Consider the following 22,155-nt stretch of genomic DNA (forward strand, 5'->3'; position numbering starts at 1 on the left):
ACAAGTACAAACAACAAACATATCAATTTTGAATGTAGCATTGGTTCAAATTGTATTTGGACACTACAAACATCTAAAGTCTATAGTTTCTTATGAATTAGACACAAACTACCAATACTGACAAGCTAGAATGTAAAATAAGAAGCTAATATTCTTTTCTGTTTTCTAATACATTAACATCTTTATTGAATCAACCAAAGAAGCTCTACCCACCTCTTCAATTTTTGAAAATACCTACTTACATACACTTACTTTGTCCAATGACTATGATATTGATATTGAAATTTATAATTTGTTATTTCATATGTATATATATAAACCCAATAAATAATTTCTTTTCAAATTTTTTGTATGAAATTTGATAAGGTTTACCAACCTACTGAAGCATCAAATGAGTACAAAGTTTGTAGCTAGAAGAGAATTATTTGTTACACTTTATTTACTGTTCTATGTTTAAAGATAAACATTTAAGTTTCAGAACTTATTTGCAACTAATAATAATGTATGTACATATATAATTGAAATGTGACTATTTTACAAAACACAAGTGCACTAAAACACAGTCAAGTCAGGTCACTTTGTAAAGACCAGTATTATACTCTTTGATATAGTAACAAGTGCATATGTATCTCGTTGTTGCAACTTCTATGATAATAGTCAGACAAGGCCAAAAGGTCAATACAATAAAAATAAAATATACATATGCATAATGTTACGAGATTTAAGCTATTTAGACTAAACATTTGTATTTTTGTGTTATAATCTGTAGTCATTACAAAATGAGAAAAGCATAATTTATATTTATTTCCTAATTTTTTACGGTTGCTATGAGGCCAATAAAATTGACCAAACCTGTACAAAGATACAGTGGTGAAAATAAAAGATTAAATACAAAGTTTTTAATTAAAAAACATTAATAATAAAGTAGTTTTATTCAAGTTTTGAATACTAAAACAACATGGTTAATATCTGTATATGGTTTGTTTGTTTGTTTATCAATTTTGCACAAAGATGCATTAGAGCTATCTGCACTAAATGTCCATAACTTAGTTATGAAAGACTAAAGGGAAGGCAGGTAGTCATCACCACCTACCACCAACTCTTTCACTAACAAATGGTGGGATTAACTGTCACATTACAGCAACTATACAATCAAACCCATAAACCACAAGCACCCTAAGCCATGTGGTTTGTTTGTTTTTGGATTGTTGTGCAAAGATACTCATAAGTTAAGTGCACCAACTGTCCTAAATGTTTTGATCGGCTAGAAGGAAGGAAACTAGTCAGCAGCACAGTTCTCAAGTTATAAAACTTGAAATAAAATTGGATAGAAAACATTTTAAAAATATACTATGTATTACAATGTATCTCTTTTTCTCTAAACTTTATGACTTTCCAGAATTTCCAGGACATGTACAAATGATGCATTAAATAATCAAAATTAACTTCACAAACATAAATGCCAATTTTATATTTCTAGAAAACATGTTAACAAGCACATAGAATCTATGACAAATCTTACATACCAGCTGTTCTTCATCCACAGGAACTGAAAAAAATAAAATAAAGTGGTAGAATACATATAGCAAGCAAGCATACATTATAAAAAATAAAGGAGAAAAATTAAATGATTTTCCATAGGCATTTTGCATACATTCAAACATTTTTTTAAATCAAAAACTTTACCAAATTAACATATACATGAGTGTTGTTTAATTCAAAATGTTCAAATGTAAGATAATCTATGACTAAAACAATATACCAATAAAATGTACAAAACAATCAAGTATCTAGTGGGAGTAAATAAATGAAAAAAAGACAACTGAAGGTGAAGAATGCTACTCATACCACTAAAGCCAATCCATAGTTCTTCATGTCCACTAGGGTTTAAAATAACTTTTCTCACCTTCAATATTTCTAACAGAGCTTATCTTACCAGTAACATTCATAAGTCACATATAATAAGTAACTTTAAGGTTTTAAGTCAATGACATTAGAACATAATTCACATTAATTTTGTCATTCACCAAAATAACAAAATAAATGGCAGGAGGAATAGACAAGTTTGTAATAAAAAATACATAATTGCAATGGTAGTAAGTTGAAAACTTTTAAGAACTTGTTAAAAAAAAATCAACAGAATGTAATAGTTTAAAAGTGCACCAAACTGTTTAGCTTGTATTCACCACGTAAAATGGGAAAAGTTAATCTCATTGGTTAACCTTTAGCCTAAAAAGGTTTTATTGCTAGCAAATTAGATACAACTTGATGAAATTTTAAACTTCATAAAATAAACTGTCTCCATGTCATTATTTAAAGATAGTATAATGAATTGTTTCTTGTTCCATTTTATAAAATTTTAATCAGGATATATAGCTTTATTACTGACCTAAAATTATGGTTGACACATAAAACCATTGGCTTCTGGACCTTACTTAAAAATTCTTAAATGTTCTGGCCTTCTGTCTCCTAATGAGCAACAGGAGTTGGATTTAACTGATTTAAGTTTGGAGAATATTTGGTGTTACTAGCAAGAATTATGAATAACAGTCATACAAAAATCAGAGATGCTTTGCAAGCATTGAAACAACATTATGTAACCAAATAACATGATGCTGAGAGACAAGAAACTCTTATTCATTATATTAGGATTCTATTACTTAGACATGACAGCCAGCTTGGCACAGTAATATTTCAAAATAACTATATCAGTAATAATAACTTCTGATCATGTACACAGAGCTAAACCAAACATCAACATAGCCCTCCCATATAACCAAATATATGCTTCATATGTATATACTTATAAAGATTAGAATGCATTGTTTCATCAGTTGGATACCATTGTTCCTAACAGTACTTTCATCCATAAACCCAATAAAATCTCACAAGGTTCAGTCAACTTAAGGGAGTGAGGTTAGTCCTAAATATATAGACTAGGCTAATAATGCCAAACAATTTTTATGATGAAAGTATAAAAATAAAACATAAAAAGTAATAAGATTAGATGTATTAAACATTCCAACAATACTATCAATGAAAATAACAAATGATATAGTATGTCTTACCTATGGAACATAAAACTGTATCATTTATTAAAATCAAAACCGGATTTGCTATTCCCATGTTACATAATTTAAAATATGCACAAATTAGTTAAACAAATCAGAACTTTATTTTATACTTTAATAATATTAACTTCAACCAATTCTAAATAAGCATTTCTTTCACTCTTCACACAAGCCTTTGCTTCTATCTAGTGTGTCAATAACCTTACTATAACGGACTGTATGTATATATGCATCTATGTGAACAAAACAATACAATGTTGCAACATCTACGGAACAGCACTACAAACAAAAAATCTATAACAAATTTCATATTTTGGGTATTTAAGATCTAGACAATTAGAACATGACTACAGTATGAGAAACAACCATTTCTTCAACATGATTTTAAATAAAAGTACTCTCCTCACAACATGAACATGACTGTATGTGAAGGTTTGATTTTACCTTTATTGATGTGAATTGTAAATATAGTACTAAATAATGGAGTTCTTAATAAACATGATCATTATCATAAAAACATTGTTCTGTACACTAACTCACTTTCCAAAGAAAATTTAGTAAGAATATGGAATAACCTTTCCAAACAATAACTTATATATCAACAAAGTTTTTTTTAACAAAATCAGGTAGTTTGTTAACTACACAATATAATAACTTAAAAAACTTAATTTATCAGATAGCTTGTCACTGACGTAATATATCTTGTACAGAAAAGACTGGTAGAAATCTACAGAACACACTAGATTTTGAATGTTCCAAAGACTGTATTTAATAGAATCAGCCAAAATATTTAATTATGAAAGTAATACTGCTATCAGAAAAATTAAAGAGACTTTAAAATACTAATTTAGTATTAAAATGAACTTTCTACAAAAATTGGTGTTATAATGTCATTTACTTCTGGTATTAAAATGTCTATTTACCAATATGCACTACAGGAACTAAATAGGGAGTTTCATATTGTAATATATAAATCCAAAAATAATAATCACCCAACCACACCACTGTATCTCTAAAACTAAGCCTAATCCCAAACAATAAATATTAGATGCAATTATTCTTTGGTTTTTTAATCAATTTAACCAATGATTCAAGATACTGATATCCATGTTACAACATATATTAAGTTATTTTCATTTAATAGTTATGATGTAACTACACAAATGCCAATAGTGAAATATACTTTAGTATTAAATTTAACATATTATTATTCTTTATCTTATTGTTTACTTTTCTTAATATTAACATCACAATATTTAGGGCATCATTTGTATTACTTGTGTTTTTATTGGTTTGAATTTAAACTTGTTTGTTCTCTTTGAAAACACTCTGTCAATATCCTTAAGATGCCAGGTCAGTCTGGTGAAATGTAGTTTCCTTACATATTTTTTACCTAAAATAAACTTGCAGTTTATGTCATGTAAGTTGTTAACTTAATAGGTTTGATTTATCTTGAATAACATTTTTACATACAAATGAGAACCAGTTCCTATTACTTCTTGTTTTTACAATACTTTTTTGGAAGTTTTCTTTGCTCATTCAAGCAATTACTTAGATCAATAGTACTAATGTAAACATTCTAGCAAAAAAATAGTCTTATTGGTGAATCAAAACTTGGTAGTCTTCAGCACATTTAACTATCCTCAACCTGATTTTGTTCTACAAAAAATACTCACTTTCATATCATACTTCAACAACAACTACTACAACAACAAAAAAGTGTAAAATCATAAAGGAAGCTTTATGGAAAAAACAATCAGAAATGTAATTTCAGTAGAAGTTGCCAGCAAACACCTTTTCTTCCATAAGCGTACCACCAAGCTAAGCTTTTAACATTCTTTTCCAATCTCTACACGATTCTCTGCTGACGAAATGAATGCAAAACTGGCTCATGAGATGGATGAAAACAGAATAAAAGTTTGACTAAATTACTAACCAATGACTTCTCAGAAATGAGGCATACATATTTTACATCACATTATGACAAACTAAGGTAAAGAGACAGTGAATGGTTAAAAATCAATAAAACTATTGAAGTTACAAGGTTTAATTCTCTCTATTTTGACTTTCCTCTTAAGAAGTTGAGCGTGCTATATATTGTGCTACTAACAATTCTGAAATTCACAAACACCAACTTTTCCATCAGAGCATGCTGAACTCAATTCAAATTAAAAATCTGAATTTTTTATTGCTTTTATCTACAAAATAAAACAATATTTTTAATGTAAAAATTTCAATTCTGAAGTACTGAAAATATCTTTTTAATAATCTTAATCCAATGGTGCACCACAGCTAAGTTGAGACATCATCCATATATCTACCAACAAAACTTGAGGACCCCAATTAAGCCAGATTCGAATATTTTAATTATTAATAAAACATGCAAGCAATATAAAAAAAAAAACACACCTGAAGGTGGACTGAAAAAGTTAAAAAAGGAATCATTCTGCACAGTTTTTGTAATTGTTCTGACCGAACCATGTGACTTGTGTTTCTGCTTTTTCTTAATGGTCTTCACTGTTACATTTTTTCCTCTCTTCCAATCTATAGTACACCTAGTACAGAAAGGAGAAAAACAGATGCACTTGTACTAAAATAACCTGAGATATAGAACTTTAAGTTATACAATATATTTATTGTTTATATAAATGCTAAGTTTTATAATCAATGTTTTGGCTACTTGAAGGCTAATTTACAAAACTTCTTAATATCAAAATTATGCAACTAAATTCTTTACAGATTGAGTCTAGTCTTATATTTATACAAACATTTTAAATATAAATTTAGGCTAATGTAATAAGTGAAAAAAATTGGAGATACTACCAAAAGTAAAAAGAGTAAAGAATGACATTAAATGTAAGTTCCTGAATATGTTTTTCAAAATTTTTGATTCGCACAAAGATCATTATGCATCAAATTCTTTCTTACCCTTTGCTTTTAAAAATTTCAGGTCCTTCAAAACAAAATGGGTCATTTTCTTCTGGTGCACACCTCATTTCATATTCTTTTGTTAGAATTGAATTATTAAAATACTCATTGGCTTTAAAATGGAATTCTAGCATAAAACCCTGCAAGAAAATATTAATAAAGTTATCTCTAGTTAAAAAAAATGTTATGCCTAAAAAAAATAAAGTGTAACAGATAGATCAAGCTTCTGAAAAACATACAGGTGGCTAACAATTTAAGCAGCTTTGAAACCATTCCTTTTTCAAACATGAATTCCCCAAAAAAAAATATTTGTCTAAACATTAATGTACAATGCAAAATTATACTTTTGGATACTGATATAGCTCTTCTTAAATCCCATTAATAAGTATCAAAAATATAAACTCGATGTTATCATTAAAGTATCTACTGTTGATAATGAACAACACCTGTTTATTGTATAGTTGCTATACAAAAAACAACAGTGCAATAGAACGCATAAATAGGCAAATCAAATTTCTAACATATTTCTCTGGTATGTTTGCTTTATGTTTAATTAAAATAAATATTTTTAAAAAGTCAAGCCACAGTAGGCTATCTGCTGTGTCCACTGAGGGAAATTGAACCTCTGATTTTAGCATTGTAAATCTGTAGACTTACAGTTGTCCCACTGGGAGACTGAATATGACAAACATTACCATTGGATTTGTTTGTGAAAGTTTCACTTTAACATCTGTAAGATTCTTGAGGATAGGCTCATCATGGTCCTGTAAATAAATTTTACAAAATTAAATGTGATCTAATCATAAAGGTTTTAAAACTTAAATATATATCTTATAAATACACACCTCGGCAAATTGAAATAAAAAAATTAACTAATAATTACTGGAAATCAGATTAATTGTTAAATGTAAAACAACAAATACTGTAAAAATGATTACAAATGGTATTAACAAATCCTTACATAGTTAATACAAAATCCTAAATTTAAAAGCTTATTCACAACTAACCCAATTCTAAAGCATTGCTCAATATTACCATTCTCTTTCCATTCCAGTTGCATATTATATAAATAGTAAGATACCCAACTGTATGTAAAGTTTCTCTTTGTGCTTTTGTGTTACATGATAAAAACCGCTAGTAGAAATACTTTATGATAAAATGCCTTTTGAACTACTGAATAGTAACTTTGAGTTGCAAACCAGATTGATTACCATAAAGTAAACCAATTTCTATGTAGAGGAAAATAATTAGAACTGACCTTCACTTTTCTTCTAATATTCTAAACTTCTTATATAAGGCAAATGCTACAGAAATGCTACCATTTATTGTGCACAAATGAACTGCACCAGAATACTGTCATGTGCTAATAATGTATATTGTGATGGTAATGTAGGGTGAGGGGTCAGTAAATGTTTGGGTCTCTGAATCTCAATCAACTTTGTAGGTTTTCTATTACAAAGCTGATGGCACTTAAGGTGTTCACAAGTATATGAAATTTTGAAATATTGCGACATTCCCACAAATATTTGACATACTGGGTGATAGATTCATTTTCCAGTAAACCAACAATCCCAGTCATACAGAAAATATGGTTAAATGATATACAAATGAGAGAGAGGCCAGTGGGACACTCACAGCCATAGCCTGTCCTACACAGTGTCCTATTACAAAATTCTTGAGGTTGTGTCAAAAAGCAGTCATACTATTGATACATTTTATGGCAGCATAAAAATAAAATTTAATATCCTGCTCATAGCAAAGGTACAGATATAAAGTACTAGTGCATTGTACAAAGTATGCACTGTATTTTCTACAGTACTATTTAGTATCATTACTCATTTCACTATCCAACTTCCATTACTTATTGTTTGTGACTCATATAGTGATATCGTTTGAATGTTTCCACAATTATTTTCAGGATTCCTACATATGGTTCACACTCTTTTAAGAATTCTTGCACCACTAATACAAATTTGTTCATCAGGCAACTACAATTCTAAAACAAACTTGTATTTTAAAAAAAATACTATTAAAAATTGCTACTTGAAAAAAATAAAATAAATTACTTTCTATTTTAAGATTTCATGCATTAGCTGCATTTATTCATTACTTCTAAAATACTTCATTGCATAAAAAGTATTTCATTGTTCAAAGGTTAAGTAACACGTTGGAAACTTGATCCTATCATACTTACAAATTCAGTTAAAAATCCCACTTAAAATTAAGAAACCAAATGCCTGAATTAATATCACATACTGAAAAAGGATGTAATTCAAAACTTTTAGTCAAAAGTAAGGCAACTGTGTTCAAAGGTTAGTTTGCTAGTCAAGAATTCAAATGCAGTTCTAAGCAATCAAATATTCATCAGGTGGTATTCAAGGATTGTCAGTTTTCATATTGTTAACAGAAACTGTTTGACAATGTCTGAACAGTTATCACACATTAAAATCACTCACGTGGAAAACCTGAGTTTTGTTGTTTATAGTGCAGAGTACTTAAATAAAAGCTGTTGTATTAATTAAACCACACCTCCAAAGCATTATACATAGTAGCTCCTCCCATGCATAGGATAAGAATATTACAGTGAAGCACATGGAGGTATAATTAATAACTGCACTGTTTCAACAAAATGTGCTGAATAGTTAGTATACAAGACTTAAAAGAAGTACTATGGTAAAATAAGTATGAAACAGATAACCTAACATGAACAATAACTTATATTTATCAGGTATATTTAATTACTTAATTGTATATTAAAAACTGTTCTGTTAACCTGCTTGGAACAATCACACTAAATAAAGATGTTTTGTTTAAGTTGCAGTTCTTTTAATTGACTGCAATAAGGTGCTTACTGAGGGTAGATAAGAGTACCACATGCACCAAACAAGTGTATTCAAATAATACCCATTTTGAAATTTTATTTAAGATACAAAAACATGATTACTTTTCTATATAAAGGTATTTTTGAACTATGTGAATATTTTATTTCATTTACATGGATTACCTGCAAAATAAAAAGGTTATTTAAGTTGAAAACTAAATATAGCAAGAGTTATACAGTTAAATGTGTGAACCAAATTACATTACTTTTATACTGTCTTGTTAATAATATACATTGTAACTACTTGTCATTAATCACAAAGTGGAAAAACCAGTAAAAAAAACCTATAAAGGTACAGGAGTCATACTACGGCCAGTAGTAGTAGTTGTGTATTTCCCATAAGTAATACTACTTGGTAGGTTATCTATTACAAAGCTGATGAAACTCAAGGATCATAGCCATAGCCAGTTCAATATTAAAATTGAAAAAAACACTTTCAATTAAATATAAACAGCTAGTTTTGGAGACATTATTAGTAAATTACACAAATTAGTTCTACTGAAAACTTAAGCTTTGTTAAGTTACTCTGAACCTTCAAGTGTCAAAATCTATATCTTCTTACTACCCTAGTCAAAAGCGAGACCATATTATCTATAATTTTAACAATTATAGAATTTTTAGCAGGTTTCCTAATAAAAGAGGCATGAAATAATAAATAAAAAATTCAATGTTTGCAAACCAGAGTTCCAAAACATGACATATAAAACATACAGTATTTTAGAAAGTGACATTTCACCAACTGTTTGTCCAAGCTCTAGCAAACAAGTCTTTAATTACTGAATAAAATTTCGCACAATAAACCAAATGCATTTTATATAATTTTTTCATTGCAATTATTTACATTTTTTGAGTGTATATAAAAATAAAAACAAACACAATAATGTCATGTGTCATAAGTTACCTTAGCATCTGAATAAACTTAACATTAGTTGTACACTTAGTTAATTATTAATGCATTTATTACTGGGGCTGTATTTAATAATTCTACTTGTAATAGTTAAAAATAGTAGAATATTACAGTAAAGTTACAAAGATATTTCTTTTAATTAAAATATCTCAGAAGCTTACTTTTATTTCCTATTTCATGTAAATGCATTTTATATCACTGATTCACACACAAAATGGTAAATAGGTTTGAGTACTTTTTGAATGAAAAAAAGAGAACAAAAAGGTCAGCAATTCTTCAATAACTCAAAAACTTGCTTTTGATTTTAAAATTTTTATGGACCTCTAAAACCTATCAAAAATTCCTGTAAATGAAAAATATTTTATATTCCATGAATTAAAATTTAAAATACTTTAATGAAATTTTGGATATCACTTACAGACCCTTTGGAGTACCATCACAGACCTCCAGTTTGTGTACCACTGACTTTGTGATCTACTTAAAATGCTTGCAAGTTAATATCTTCTACAGCTTTTATATGCATCTATGTTGGTCTACATGTACTTTAGAAAATTAAAATGGCATATTTGCAGTTACTGATTACCAGTTATAATCCCATTCTTAGTTGAATGTTCAAACTGGTACATCAGACAATACGTATCATTAAAGAATAAAAAATGATTAGGTGGGTGAGCAATACCTGAATCCTTTCTCCTATAATTTCAACATTCTTAAAAGTTGTTAGCCAGAAACTGGGTATGCCTTTAACATCATCTGAAAAATGAATAATTTAAAAATGTTTAAATGTAAATAATGGTGTAATGGACTGTGTTTGTTATATCTATTAACTAAGTATTTTTATCAGATTGGAGTAGCAGCACAGATATTCCTTGATTTTCCCTCTTTTCATGGCAGAAATAAATAAATAGCAGGAAAATTAATAAAAGTTTACTGAATCGTATCTTATTTCAGAAAAATCAAGCAATATGACTTTTTAAAATAATTTTTACAGTTGTGAAAGTTCAAAAATTATAATAAGACATCATTTTGAAAAAAACACACATTAAAATACTTCTTTTGCATTTAAAATTAAAACTTTTTATAAGCTACCAAAAAGTTCCATTTCACATATCTAATAAGTTTCAACTTGATACTGATTTATATCATACACATACTTCATCTGATATTCTATTTTACCAACTGTATAGTCAATTTATTTTACTTATGTACATTGTTTGAATACGATAAACTTAACTATATTGAATAAGGACTTGAACTGTAATTTTGCCATTACCTGTCATACTTGTTTAAACCTAACTAAGTTTAATTACTGCCTTGTTATAAATTAAAATTTTTAGTTTTTATACAAATAAATTTAACAGAAACCCTTTCTAGAATAAAAGACAATTCCCAAGTCTCTGGGATGTTCAAAAATCTAAATATCTCCTAGATTATTTTGCCACTTCTTACAGGAGCTCTGGGCAGTCACCCTCTTTTACGAAACCATAAATTATCCTTCCAACACCTTATTCAATCTACATTGACATAAACAGTTTATTATCTGTTCTATTTACCTGTATTAAGCTTTAACTACAGTTTTTTTTGTAGGTGCATTCCATTAGTAATTATTCAGCCTCATGCTATGGCATCATAAAAAGGGAGGGAACAAAAAGGTGTAGTAATAAAACAACTATAGGAGAAGGACAGTCAAACAAGAAGACATATTCCCAAATCTGATCATCTCTTAGTAAATATAAACCTATGTTTTGGGAAAGGCAGAAAGACTTCAAAAAAGATTTGTAAGTGCATTGTTAGCAGCAGAGACAACTTACAATTTTACAAAAACTAAAGCTGTAATATTGTGATTCATTTTCTTTACAATTTCTCCAAATAAATGTTACAAATTATAAAGTGTCAAACTGCAAAAAGATTCAGGGTTAAAACTGCTGAAAGTTAATTATTTTTACATAAATTTGGAAATCTGACACACAGTTGTACTCTACACGTGTAAAGGATGTTCTACAGCAGCATTTCCCAGTGTGGTTTGCAACCTGGTACCAGACCACATAAAACTAAAAAAACTTAAATTAATTTTAATCTTTTCACTACCACCATCATTTTTAAGATTTCTACATTATTTGTGTATATTAAAGAAAAATGTATTTAAATCCATTAACAAAATTAAATTATAAAATGAATATTTTCAAATACATTATAACTTAAATTTTAATTTCATCTAACTTAGCTTGTTTAGTATTTCAACTAATAGAACAGGAAGGAAGAGTAAAATTTTATATTTAAGGCTATGAAACTATAGAATTTTCCCTCCTGATTTGAAGCTGCCATGTGATAAAAAATAGCATCATCCTTCTTATTAGATAAGTTATTTCTTAAAAGAGCATTAATAAATATACAGTTAATGTAAAGACTAAATAACAATGAAATATAATCCCTTTTATTTCTTTTCACACAGCAGTACTATAAAACACTGATATATTTTATAATTGAAGATGTATTGATAGAACAATTGATTTCAGCTTGATGTTAAGACTCAGCTTATTTAAATAGGTATTTGAGGAGGTCAGGCCTCATGAAAAATTATAAAAATAAACTGGTCCCTAGTTGGAAAAGTTTGGGAAATGCTGCTCTATAGTATGGATAGAGTTAGAACTTTATTTGATCCATAACAATGCCTTTTTAAAAGTCAAAATTCTCTGAGCATCAAAAACAATGCAATTAGAGAAAATATTTTGTGTGAAAAAAAATTAATATTTCTGAAAATTTAAAATCTCTTTTAGGAAGGAAAAAAATTTTTTTTTTATAAAAGTTACCATTAGTTAATTCTACAATATAAAAATTAATTTACTTTCAGTATACTAAGCATAATGAAATGAAAACACGTAAAGTGTAACTTTTTGCAAAAACTCAAATTTATTTTTCAGTGTGTACGTTTTTCCTTCAAAACTAATAACTAATGACATTACAGATCTTGTTTCTTTGTAAACTGTTCAACATTGTCACACTTTATGTTCATGTATACAAGTCGGTTATGTTTTTCTAAACAGCCAACAAATTTTAGTCTAAGTAGAATACAAAATGGCCAGATTTAACAGCTCAAGTCCATTTAATATGGGTCTTGTCCTGCCTGTTACTTTCAGTACTCTTGATACTAAACTCTAATAGCAATTTGATACAGTATCATAAATATGAAAATTTCAAGTAATCTACTGTCTAATAACTTTTCACACTTCCTTTTTCAATCAGACAACTTTCTGCACCAGACTTTACTTACTAAAGAAATCCATTCTCTTACTTGATTATTTTGCAAATAATCTTGCTTTTGATTTATATAGTAAAGGTAAGTAGAGGAAGTGAGCTTACTCTTAACCCTAGGTTCACAAGGTTGATCATTAAACCAAACCCATACTAGAGAATTAATGTTTATTATAATTCTCAAGTTATGTAGCTTAAATGAAGTATTTCTATTACAGATTTGTTTTAGAATTCAGTTTAGTTCTGACTGTTTAGTCAGCATGCAGTGAATTCCATGTTAAAAAATACTTTTTTCATCTTACAGTTTTCAATTTCTATTGCATAACCTCTAGAACACTCATCCATATAGAAAGAGTTCACAGAAATGATGAAGTACAAAATACTAGATTTAAGTGATTGTGGTTTGTATTAATTAAACTTTGTTTTCAGTTAAGAGATCCATTTTGGTGAGGCCTAACATTATGAACACTATTTTATAAAATGCTTAAGAAAAATAAAAAGAACTTAAGTTTAAATTATAGAACATTAAAAAAAATGCCATTATCCAAATCAGCAGCAGTATTTTTGGAAACTTGAGAATAACAAGTGCTAATAACAATAATACACAAAACAAATATGAACTGTTAAGCTTGTTAAATGTTGCTGCCAGATTGGGCAAGTATATTCTATCAGTTGCATGTAAAAGCAGAACCTGAGAATGTTGCTTAAACCTCCTGCAAGAAGATTAGTAAAAAAAATAAGGTTCTTAAGATAAAGAAGCCTTAATTAAGCCCTACTATCAACTAAGAAGCTGTCTTAAAAAACGTCTGTAGCAGTGTTGTGCCATCTAGTGGTGAATTATTTCAAGTGATCAAACACCACATTGTGATGGTCACATCCTGTGTACTTAAAATCAGTCTAAACTGTCATGTATTGGGCATACTCTGCCAAACAAGGTGCAGTACTTTATAATTAGCCTATATTTTGATATACTTTATTCACTGCTTTGTACTTATAACACTTGGAGAAAAGGTCTGAGCCAGATGGATTTGACTGATTAAGTCTAACAATCTAACCATTTAATTTTAAGAAATTACTGAATGTACACTTGTCAATCTTCTTTTCCTCCATATTTGTAAAATTTATGTTACATTGATTTATTCAGGTCTGTCAAAACCAATTAAATTCAATGCATATTTTCATACAGCACTTTATACTTTCAACACTAAATATCTTTGCAACAGCAAAAACCTTTTTTTTTTAGAAAAAAATTTTAGAATGATAATGACCCTACTACAGTTTTAGAGCATACTTGGCTTAAACAGATCAACATACTTCACAATGCATCCTGGCTTGTAATAGTTTGAAAGAATATTTTAACTATGCACTGTATATATTTAATATATTATTTCAACAGAATATATAAAACATCACACCTTATACTGGACAACAAAGACATTTGCTACTAGAAAAAACTCAAGAGGTTCTACTTTTATGGTTCCGATTTCAAAAATGTAGTTACAATTTTTCCATCACATGTAGATTTTGAATTATTGTAATATCTAAATATTTTATCAGCACTATGTGAAATATGATGCAATCAACTCAGATTTATGCTGTAAAATTAAGTTTACCTTGTTTAATGGGTAAAAGTCATATATAATTTTTGATAACTTCAAACAATGACTGTATTGTGATGGTGTCAAATTCCAAACACACTGTTTGTACATGATATTTGTTCACCATATAAATGTAGTGAACTGCACTAGTTTTTCTTAGTTTCCACCTGGAAACCACAAAACCCTCAAGAGCTCAGTCTGCAAGAGCATTCAAGAACCCCTCAACTGGGCATAAATTGGACAGTCAAAAACCTTTCTCTTGGTTGCTTCTCACTCACTCAGTTACATCACCTTCATTTTTACACAATCAAAATAAAGTCCAATGTTCTTCCTTGCATCATACCTGTGAAATAACCAAATTTTGCAAAGGTGTTTTTTTTCAAATCTTTTAAACTTTAGTTCTGTAAAAATAATTTTTTTTACTTTTTTTTTAAATTAGAAAATAATTTGAAATGCTGGTTGTCTCCATTTCAAGTTAAGTTTGAATAACCAAAAATCACTCAAACAGTTGCTGCTAAATTTGTGGAATATCACAGTCACAAAGGGATAACATCCTGCAGAAGGTAAAGTTTACTACCACTGTTTATGGTGTAAAATTACACAAAAAATACTGGGCTCCATATGTGTGTTGTACAGTTAGCACATGTAACTTGACAGCAGCTTAATAAGGAGAGACCAAGTATGCCATTTACAGTTCCCAGAATATGGTTTCACCCCAAAGATTATCTATGTGACTGTTATTTTTTACATAAATACTATAATAAATATCCAGGTAGTGTATCTGCAATGAACCCAGTACTTCATGGAAATGTTTCTTCCACTGCTACAACCACCAGCAAATTATGAAACAGAAGAATTATCCTGCAAAGACAATGGATTCTCTTCATCTAGTAATTTTGTTCCTGTGGCACCTCAACATAGAGTGCCTCATCTTATCACACAAGAGTAGCTAAGTGATCTGATTCATGACTTGTCTCTATCAAAGCAGCATGGCAAACTTTTTAGCTCTTGTTTACAACAATGGAATTTGTTAGCTCCAGGAACAAGAGTACTAATTAACTAAAGTCATCATCAAAGTTCTTCTTTACACAACATTATGCAAGATATTTTGTGTTTCTGTACAAATGCTGATCACCAATGAAAGAGTTAAGTACTGAACATTATAATCAAGAATGGAAATTTCTTACTTATTTACCTAAAGTTAGTCTGAAAGCTGTACAGTGGGAATACTAAGCCATCAATTCCTGTTACTCATGTTTGGAACATGAAAGAAACTTCCAAAAACATGCAGATTATACTTGCTGCTATCAAATATGATTACTATAGTTGGAACATACATGGTGATCTAAAGGTTATTGCACTCCTACTTGGCCTGCAGAGAGAATATACCAAACATTGTTGCTTTCGGCATCTCTTGAACAGCCCAAATGATAAAGATCATTTAAAAAAAAAACAGAATGCCCAGTGATAGAGAATTACAAAACAACACAGTATCATTCTTTAGAAAATCTTCAAAATGTGCTTCTGCTTTCACTTCATATTAAACTGGTTTATCAAAGATTTCTGTAAAAGGAATGAACAAAGATTGTAATGGTTTCAGATATGTCTGAAAAGTTCCAAAAACCAGTAAAGGTATCTTTGCTAGGCTACAGATTTGGAAAGTGTTGATGAATGATGATTTTGAAACAGTATTCAATCAGAAGGAACCTGCTGCCTGAAAATCATTGAAACTGATCCTTAGAAAATCATAAAGATGACAACTATGCTATGAAAACTGATGATATACTCAAGAACCACAGGAAAACGGAACCCTGTGATGATGGGAAAATACTGTTGGTTCTTACAGTGTGAAACTATGAACATACACCAAAGATAAAACAAATCAAACAGATATTTTGTAAAAATAACAAAGAAATGTCAATGAGAGTTTTGAATATAACCTGAATGTATTTTCAGTATATAATTTTATTATACTCATTTTTTTAAACTGGTATTGCTATTATGTATAGTTTTAGAACATTCTTGAATGTAATTTTCAATAAATAAATCAAATTAGTTTTAGAAAATCAACACCATCAAATTACTAAACAACAGTTGCATTTTTTCTAGTAGCAGATAAATATATTTTGTTCTTGTCCAATGTTATTGACCAATTTTGTAACTGCATGGATGAAAAATAAATAGGTATATTTATTGAAACAAGACTTCTTTTTGGTATTTGCAAAACTAATATTACTTATTATTGACTACAAAAACAAAATGCAAAACTGTACAATGGACCAAAGAGAATTTTTACACATTTTAATGTGTGTACTTGTGTGAATCAAAAGCAGATACACTAGATTACTTTTTCTCCTTTGTGACATTTTCTTTTAACTCATTTATTTCAATTCTGAATTTTAACAAATCAAAGATTCCTTTTTAAAATGTTAAAAATAAGTTGATTTTCAAACTTCACATGGTTTTTCATATTGAATTAGGAAAGTAAATTATGTTTTAATTACTTCTACATGATGCTTTGTGGTACTGAACTTAGACATGTGAAGTTTCATGCATATGTGTCAGTAATCAAGCCTCTCGTGTAAGTTGTTACACTTTATTACACATCTTTGTAAGCATCTACATAAAAATTTATGATTAAACAGCATATAATATTTTATGACTAAATTTTTACCTTTTACTGATTTGCTCTTCTCTCTGTCTTCACTTTTATTTTGTAGGTTAATATTTTTAAGTTCTTCCTAACAAAAGAAAATTTTCCAGAATAACCGAGTGATTGCTTTTATCTACTTCTGTATAACATATATTTATTGTCAGAACATATTTTGTGTAGAATTACACAAACTTATTAAAAATATAAGCAAAAAGGTAAAAGAAAAGCACATACTGAACTAGTGAGATAACTCATTAAATTTATATTCTGTTGGAGATTCAATAGCATTAATCTGAATAAATGGAAGAGGTATAAAACTAGTATGTTCTAACAAAATTAAAATATTTTATGGGTATTTACAATTTAGCTCAAACCTTACACTTTGGTTTGAACTAGACAATTACCTTGTTTGACAAAGGCTGTGAATAAACCTTTCAGACTATTAAGTAAGAAGCAAAATGCATAACTGATTTATTAAAACGTGTATCAGGTCATCCCATAAGTAATGTTCAAAAATTAATTACAGAAAGTGCATCATCATGTCTGTATTTGTGGAAGGCTTTAAAGACAAATGTGTTTAAAAATGTTTAGACAAAAGAAACTAACACAACTCCACTTTTCAGATCATTAATCAAATAAACCCTTATGAAGATGGATGTGTCTAAGGAGCACATTAGGCATACAATGCTTTATGAATTTAAAAAAGCAAATAGTACAACAGAAACTACATGAAACATTCAAGGTGTTTATGGTGCAGAGTCTCTAAATGAAATAAAATGTTGAAGGTGGTTTCAGAATTTCAGATCAGGTGATTACAGCTTAAGTGATGCACCACGTTCAGGTTTACCTGTCGAGTTTAATGATGACTTGGTGCTGGTTGCACTTGATGAAGACTGTAATGTAACAGTTAAAGAACTAGCACAAAAGCTTAATGCAACCCATTCAACAGTTCACCATCATCTGCAAGAGCTTGGAAAGGTGTCAAAATTTGAAAAATGGGTCCCCCATGATTTGACAGAAGCCAACCTTAAAGCAAGAATGGACATTTGCATTTCTCTGCACTCTCATGAATGTAACTCACCTTTTTTGGACAGGTTAATGACTGGAGATTAAAAATGGATATATTATGAAAATGTTAAGCATTGTAGACAATGGCTAAACCACAGTCCAAAATGAACCTCCACCCTAGGAACTTAAGTATTTGGTGGGATATTGTTAGTGTGATCCACTTTGAGTTGCTGCCTCTCAATGTAATGATTACATCAGACTTCTACTGTCAACAGTTAGAGTATGTGAATGTTGCACTGAATGAAAAGAGGCCTTCTTTGATCAATCATAAAGATGTTGTGTTACACCAGGATAATGCATGGCCCCATACAAGTATCACATCTACAAAAACTGAAGAGCTAAACTAGGAAATACTTCCACATCCTCCTTATTCTCCAAACCTTGCCTTATCTGATTATCATCTGTTCCAAAGTTTGCAGAACTATCTTGATGGAAAAGAGCTTGGAATACATGAAAATGTCAAAGCTACCCTCTCTACATTCTTTTTCCTCAAACCCCAATAATTTTATAAAAGTAGCATTCAGAAGATTGTGAATTGTTGGCAGGAAGTAATTAATAACAATGGAACATACATTATTGATTAAATAACATTAAAAGTGTTTGAAATTTGTTCCCTTTTTCTGAATCTGAAATCAGACATTACTTTAGGGATGACCTGATATAACAAATTTAGCATTTACTAGCTTATGATAACTCTTGTATTATCTATTTATACATTCTCATAATAAATGTAATTTACATAAGTTTAGACAAGATAGATATTATCAAGTAATATTTCATATTTCACCACTCCTCACCGTTAATTCGTCTTCCTCTTTTTCAGAGTCTGAAGAAAAATCACACTCTTCATCTGTTGGTTCAACTTTTCCATTAATAAATTCATTTCGCTTTATGAGAAACAAGAATATAAACAGTTAAAACTTACTGCTATAATAAACAAATCTTTATCAAATGTGCATAATGGTTAATACTAATTCATGTATAATTGTATAGATTAGTTACTGTACACAATAACACATTCAAAACACTTAAGTTTTTATACCAACTAAAAATATTGTTTCAAAGGTTTTTATAATTAGATATTAAAGATCTTTATAACCACATAATTTAGACTGTTTCAATGGATGTTTAGGTTCCAATTTTTGTTTAAATACAAGGTAGTAAACTAAAATATTTTCTGAAGCAACAAAAATCAGGGTGTTCCACCCATCTTTAATTTGGGCCAGTTTAACTAAAATACACCAATTTTTTCTTCATTTTGATATAAAAATGATCTAGAAGATTTTTTTTAAACATTAATATTATTTCACATAAAATACTAAAACTCCTTTAAATAAGAAAGATTAGTTTCTTAAAAACCTAATACAAATTATACACATTTTATAAGATAATGATCTTAAACTATATATCTGATACATTACAAAAAACACCTACTTTTTCAAAAAATGGTGTGTACAAGTCAGCATACTTGCATTCTAACATATGTACTTCTTCATAAAATTTGGCTTCAAGTCTGATACATTCTAGTTGAAGTTTCTTAAGGGCTTTGATTCTTCGTTTAACTGTCTTAGGTAAGCTATATAAAAATTAATGATTTTATAATATTGTTTTACTTGAAACATCTCAGGATATTTTTGCAGCTTTTATTTCATTTCTACTGTAAAAAATTACCAGATAGAAGATAAAAATAGAAAAGTTGTAGACTCTTTATGTAGTATCCCATTTTATTTTAAATGTTCCAGGACATTTAAATTATATTTATTTTGTCCTGGATACACTAATACTTTAGTTCATAAATGTTTATTGTATTCAGTGCTGAATCAAGATGATCATACAACTAAGTCACCTTTTCTTTGTAGGCCCCAACCAATTATACAAGTTAAACCAAATATTAACTTTTAAGGACCCATAGTTTTCAAATGCCCTAGGCACTGTGCCTGATAAATAAATTGGCCCCTACTGTACCTACCCATCTGCATTAATATTTTATTGATTTTCAAAATGTATTTGCTTATTTTTGTATTATTCTAAGACTAACAAACTGATTTTTTTTACACTTTTTATCAACATTACAAAAACTTAAAACTTAACATGAAAACAACAATAATAAGTAATAGTAAAGTCACTAACTTAAGAGATGAAAGAATTATACTTCACACACAAAAAATGTATACACATTTGGCAGAAAAAGTGGTAGGCATCCAAATATAAACCAGAATAACTTATTCTAAGGTATTCATGTCATAATCCTTTCTCAATGAGTCAGGTTCAAAGGCCATGTCATCATGTTTGTTGACTTGCATTCAAAATTTTATTGAACTACTATTTTATAAATTTATGTCAATAAACTTGGAATCAAATTGGAGATCATAATTTAAACTTTAATATTATATGAGGTAATATTTTAATTTAAAAGTAAATATTATAACACATTTAAATATAGATTAGTGAGTCATATGGTATGTTGAATCAAGCACTATTTAAAATTAGGTGTTTATGATGTCAATATATTTAGTCTATATATAATTTCATACAAATTAGGAACTAAATTACCACTATTTACGAGCTGGAATATAAAATAAGTAACTTGTATCATTTTATTTTGCTGAGATATGGCTTACGTACTGAATCAAACACATGATGGCCACTTTCAACTCTTTCCATCTTTTGAAATGGTCCCTTATGCACACTCTTACTATAATATATGTCAAGTGAATAACAAGTCAACAGCTTAGAATGTCCCCAGAGTAGTTTTCAAAGTGATAGATTGTGCCTTAAGCCTGCTTGAAGTTTCATATTTTATAAAGTATAAAAAAACCTTAGTTACTAAGTTTAATAAATGATAGTGGAATTATATGGTATCAGTGTAATTAAGTTTTTTTTAGTTATTCAACTGTTTCTATAAAACCTAAAAAGAAAAGTTTGATATCCTTGATGTGCAAAATTTTAAAAGGCTTAGTAACCTATGTCCAGCAACAACTGAGTACAAAGGTTGTAGGAAGAAGAGATAATTGTTTGCTTTACTTCTTGGTTTATTGTTCTATATTTTAAGAACAATAAGTTTAATAATTTATTTCTAAATAGCAGTAATCTATATATGTATAATTTATAATAATTGAAATGTGACTATATATTACAAAGTATTCATCTATTAAAACATAGCCAAGACAGGGTAGACTGACAGTCAGTTTTATATTACTGGATACATCACTTGAGTGCACATGCACCACATCAATGCAAGTTATGTAATGTTAGTTAGGCATGACAGGAAAGCCAATATGATGATAATAAAAATTATAAATGTTCATATATAGTGTTATGAGATAAAAGCTACTTGGAATTAACATTTATATTTTCATGTTATAACATGTAGCCATAATAACATGGGAAAAACATGATTTCCTTTTTTTTATTTTTATGATGGTTACAATGTCAGTTAAGTGACAGACCCCACATAGAGTATAGAAAATACAAAATAGAAAATTTTACTGAAAACAAAACATTTGAAATTTTTTGACAAAGAACAGTTTTTTTTAATCTTAACATGAAATCAATTTGCATTCAAACTACTAATGAAATATATTGTTTACAAACAAATTTTTAGTAAAAATATTTCATTAAAAACCTACTTTTTTTGTACACAAAATAGTTGTAATCCTTACTAAAAGTCTACTAAATTTTGTCAAGATACAAATGCTTTATCAAAACTTATGGTACAAATACTTTACATACGCAAGTATGTACACAAACTCGTGTATATTACATTGAGCCCTTCGTGAAAGAGCTAAATAACCAGA

General features: G+C 28.8%; 1 protein-coding gene across 5 annotated transcripts in view; it reads right to left on the reverse strand.

Moving 5' to 3' along the window:
• Nap1 (Nucleosome assembly protein 1) overlaps positions 1–22,155 on the reverse strand; it is a 46,125-nt gene that overhangs the window by 14,422 nt on the left and 9,548 nt on the right. For all 5 annotated transcript variants that reach the window (XM_076518083.1, XM_076518086.1, XM_076518085.1 and 2 more), the window contains 8 exons: positions 19,793–19,934; positions 19,156–19,245; positions 17,312–17,378; positions 10,467–10,540; positions 6,695–6,763; positions 6,000–6,139; positions 5,481–5,626; positions 1,527–1,549 (listed from right to left, as the gene is read on the reverse strand). In XM_076518083.1, coding sequence (XP_076374198.1) covers positions 1,527–1,549; positions 5,481–5,626; positions 6,000–6,139; positions 6,695–6,763; positions 10,467–10,540; positions 17,312–17,378; positions 19,156–19,245; positions 19,793–19,934 — 751 coding nt within the window. The remainder of the gene's footprint in view (positions 1–1,526; positions 1,550–5,480; positions 5,627–5,999; positions 6,140–6,694; positions 6,764–10,466; positions 10,541–17,311; positions 17,379–19,155; positions 19,246–19,792; positions 19,935–22,155) is intronic.

This window comes from Tachypleus tridentatus, chromosome 8 (genome assembly GCF_004210375.1).
Source record: "Tachypleus tridentatus isolate NWPU-2018 chromosome 8, ASM421037v1, whole genome shotgun sequence".
Taxonomy (NCBI): Eukaryota; Metazoa; Arthropoda; class Merostomata; order Xiphosura; family Limulidae; genus Tachypleus; species Tachypleus tridentatus.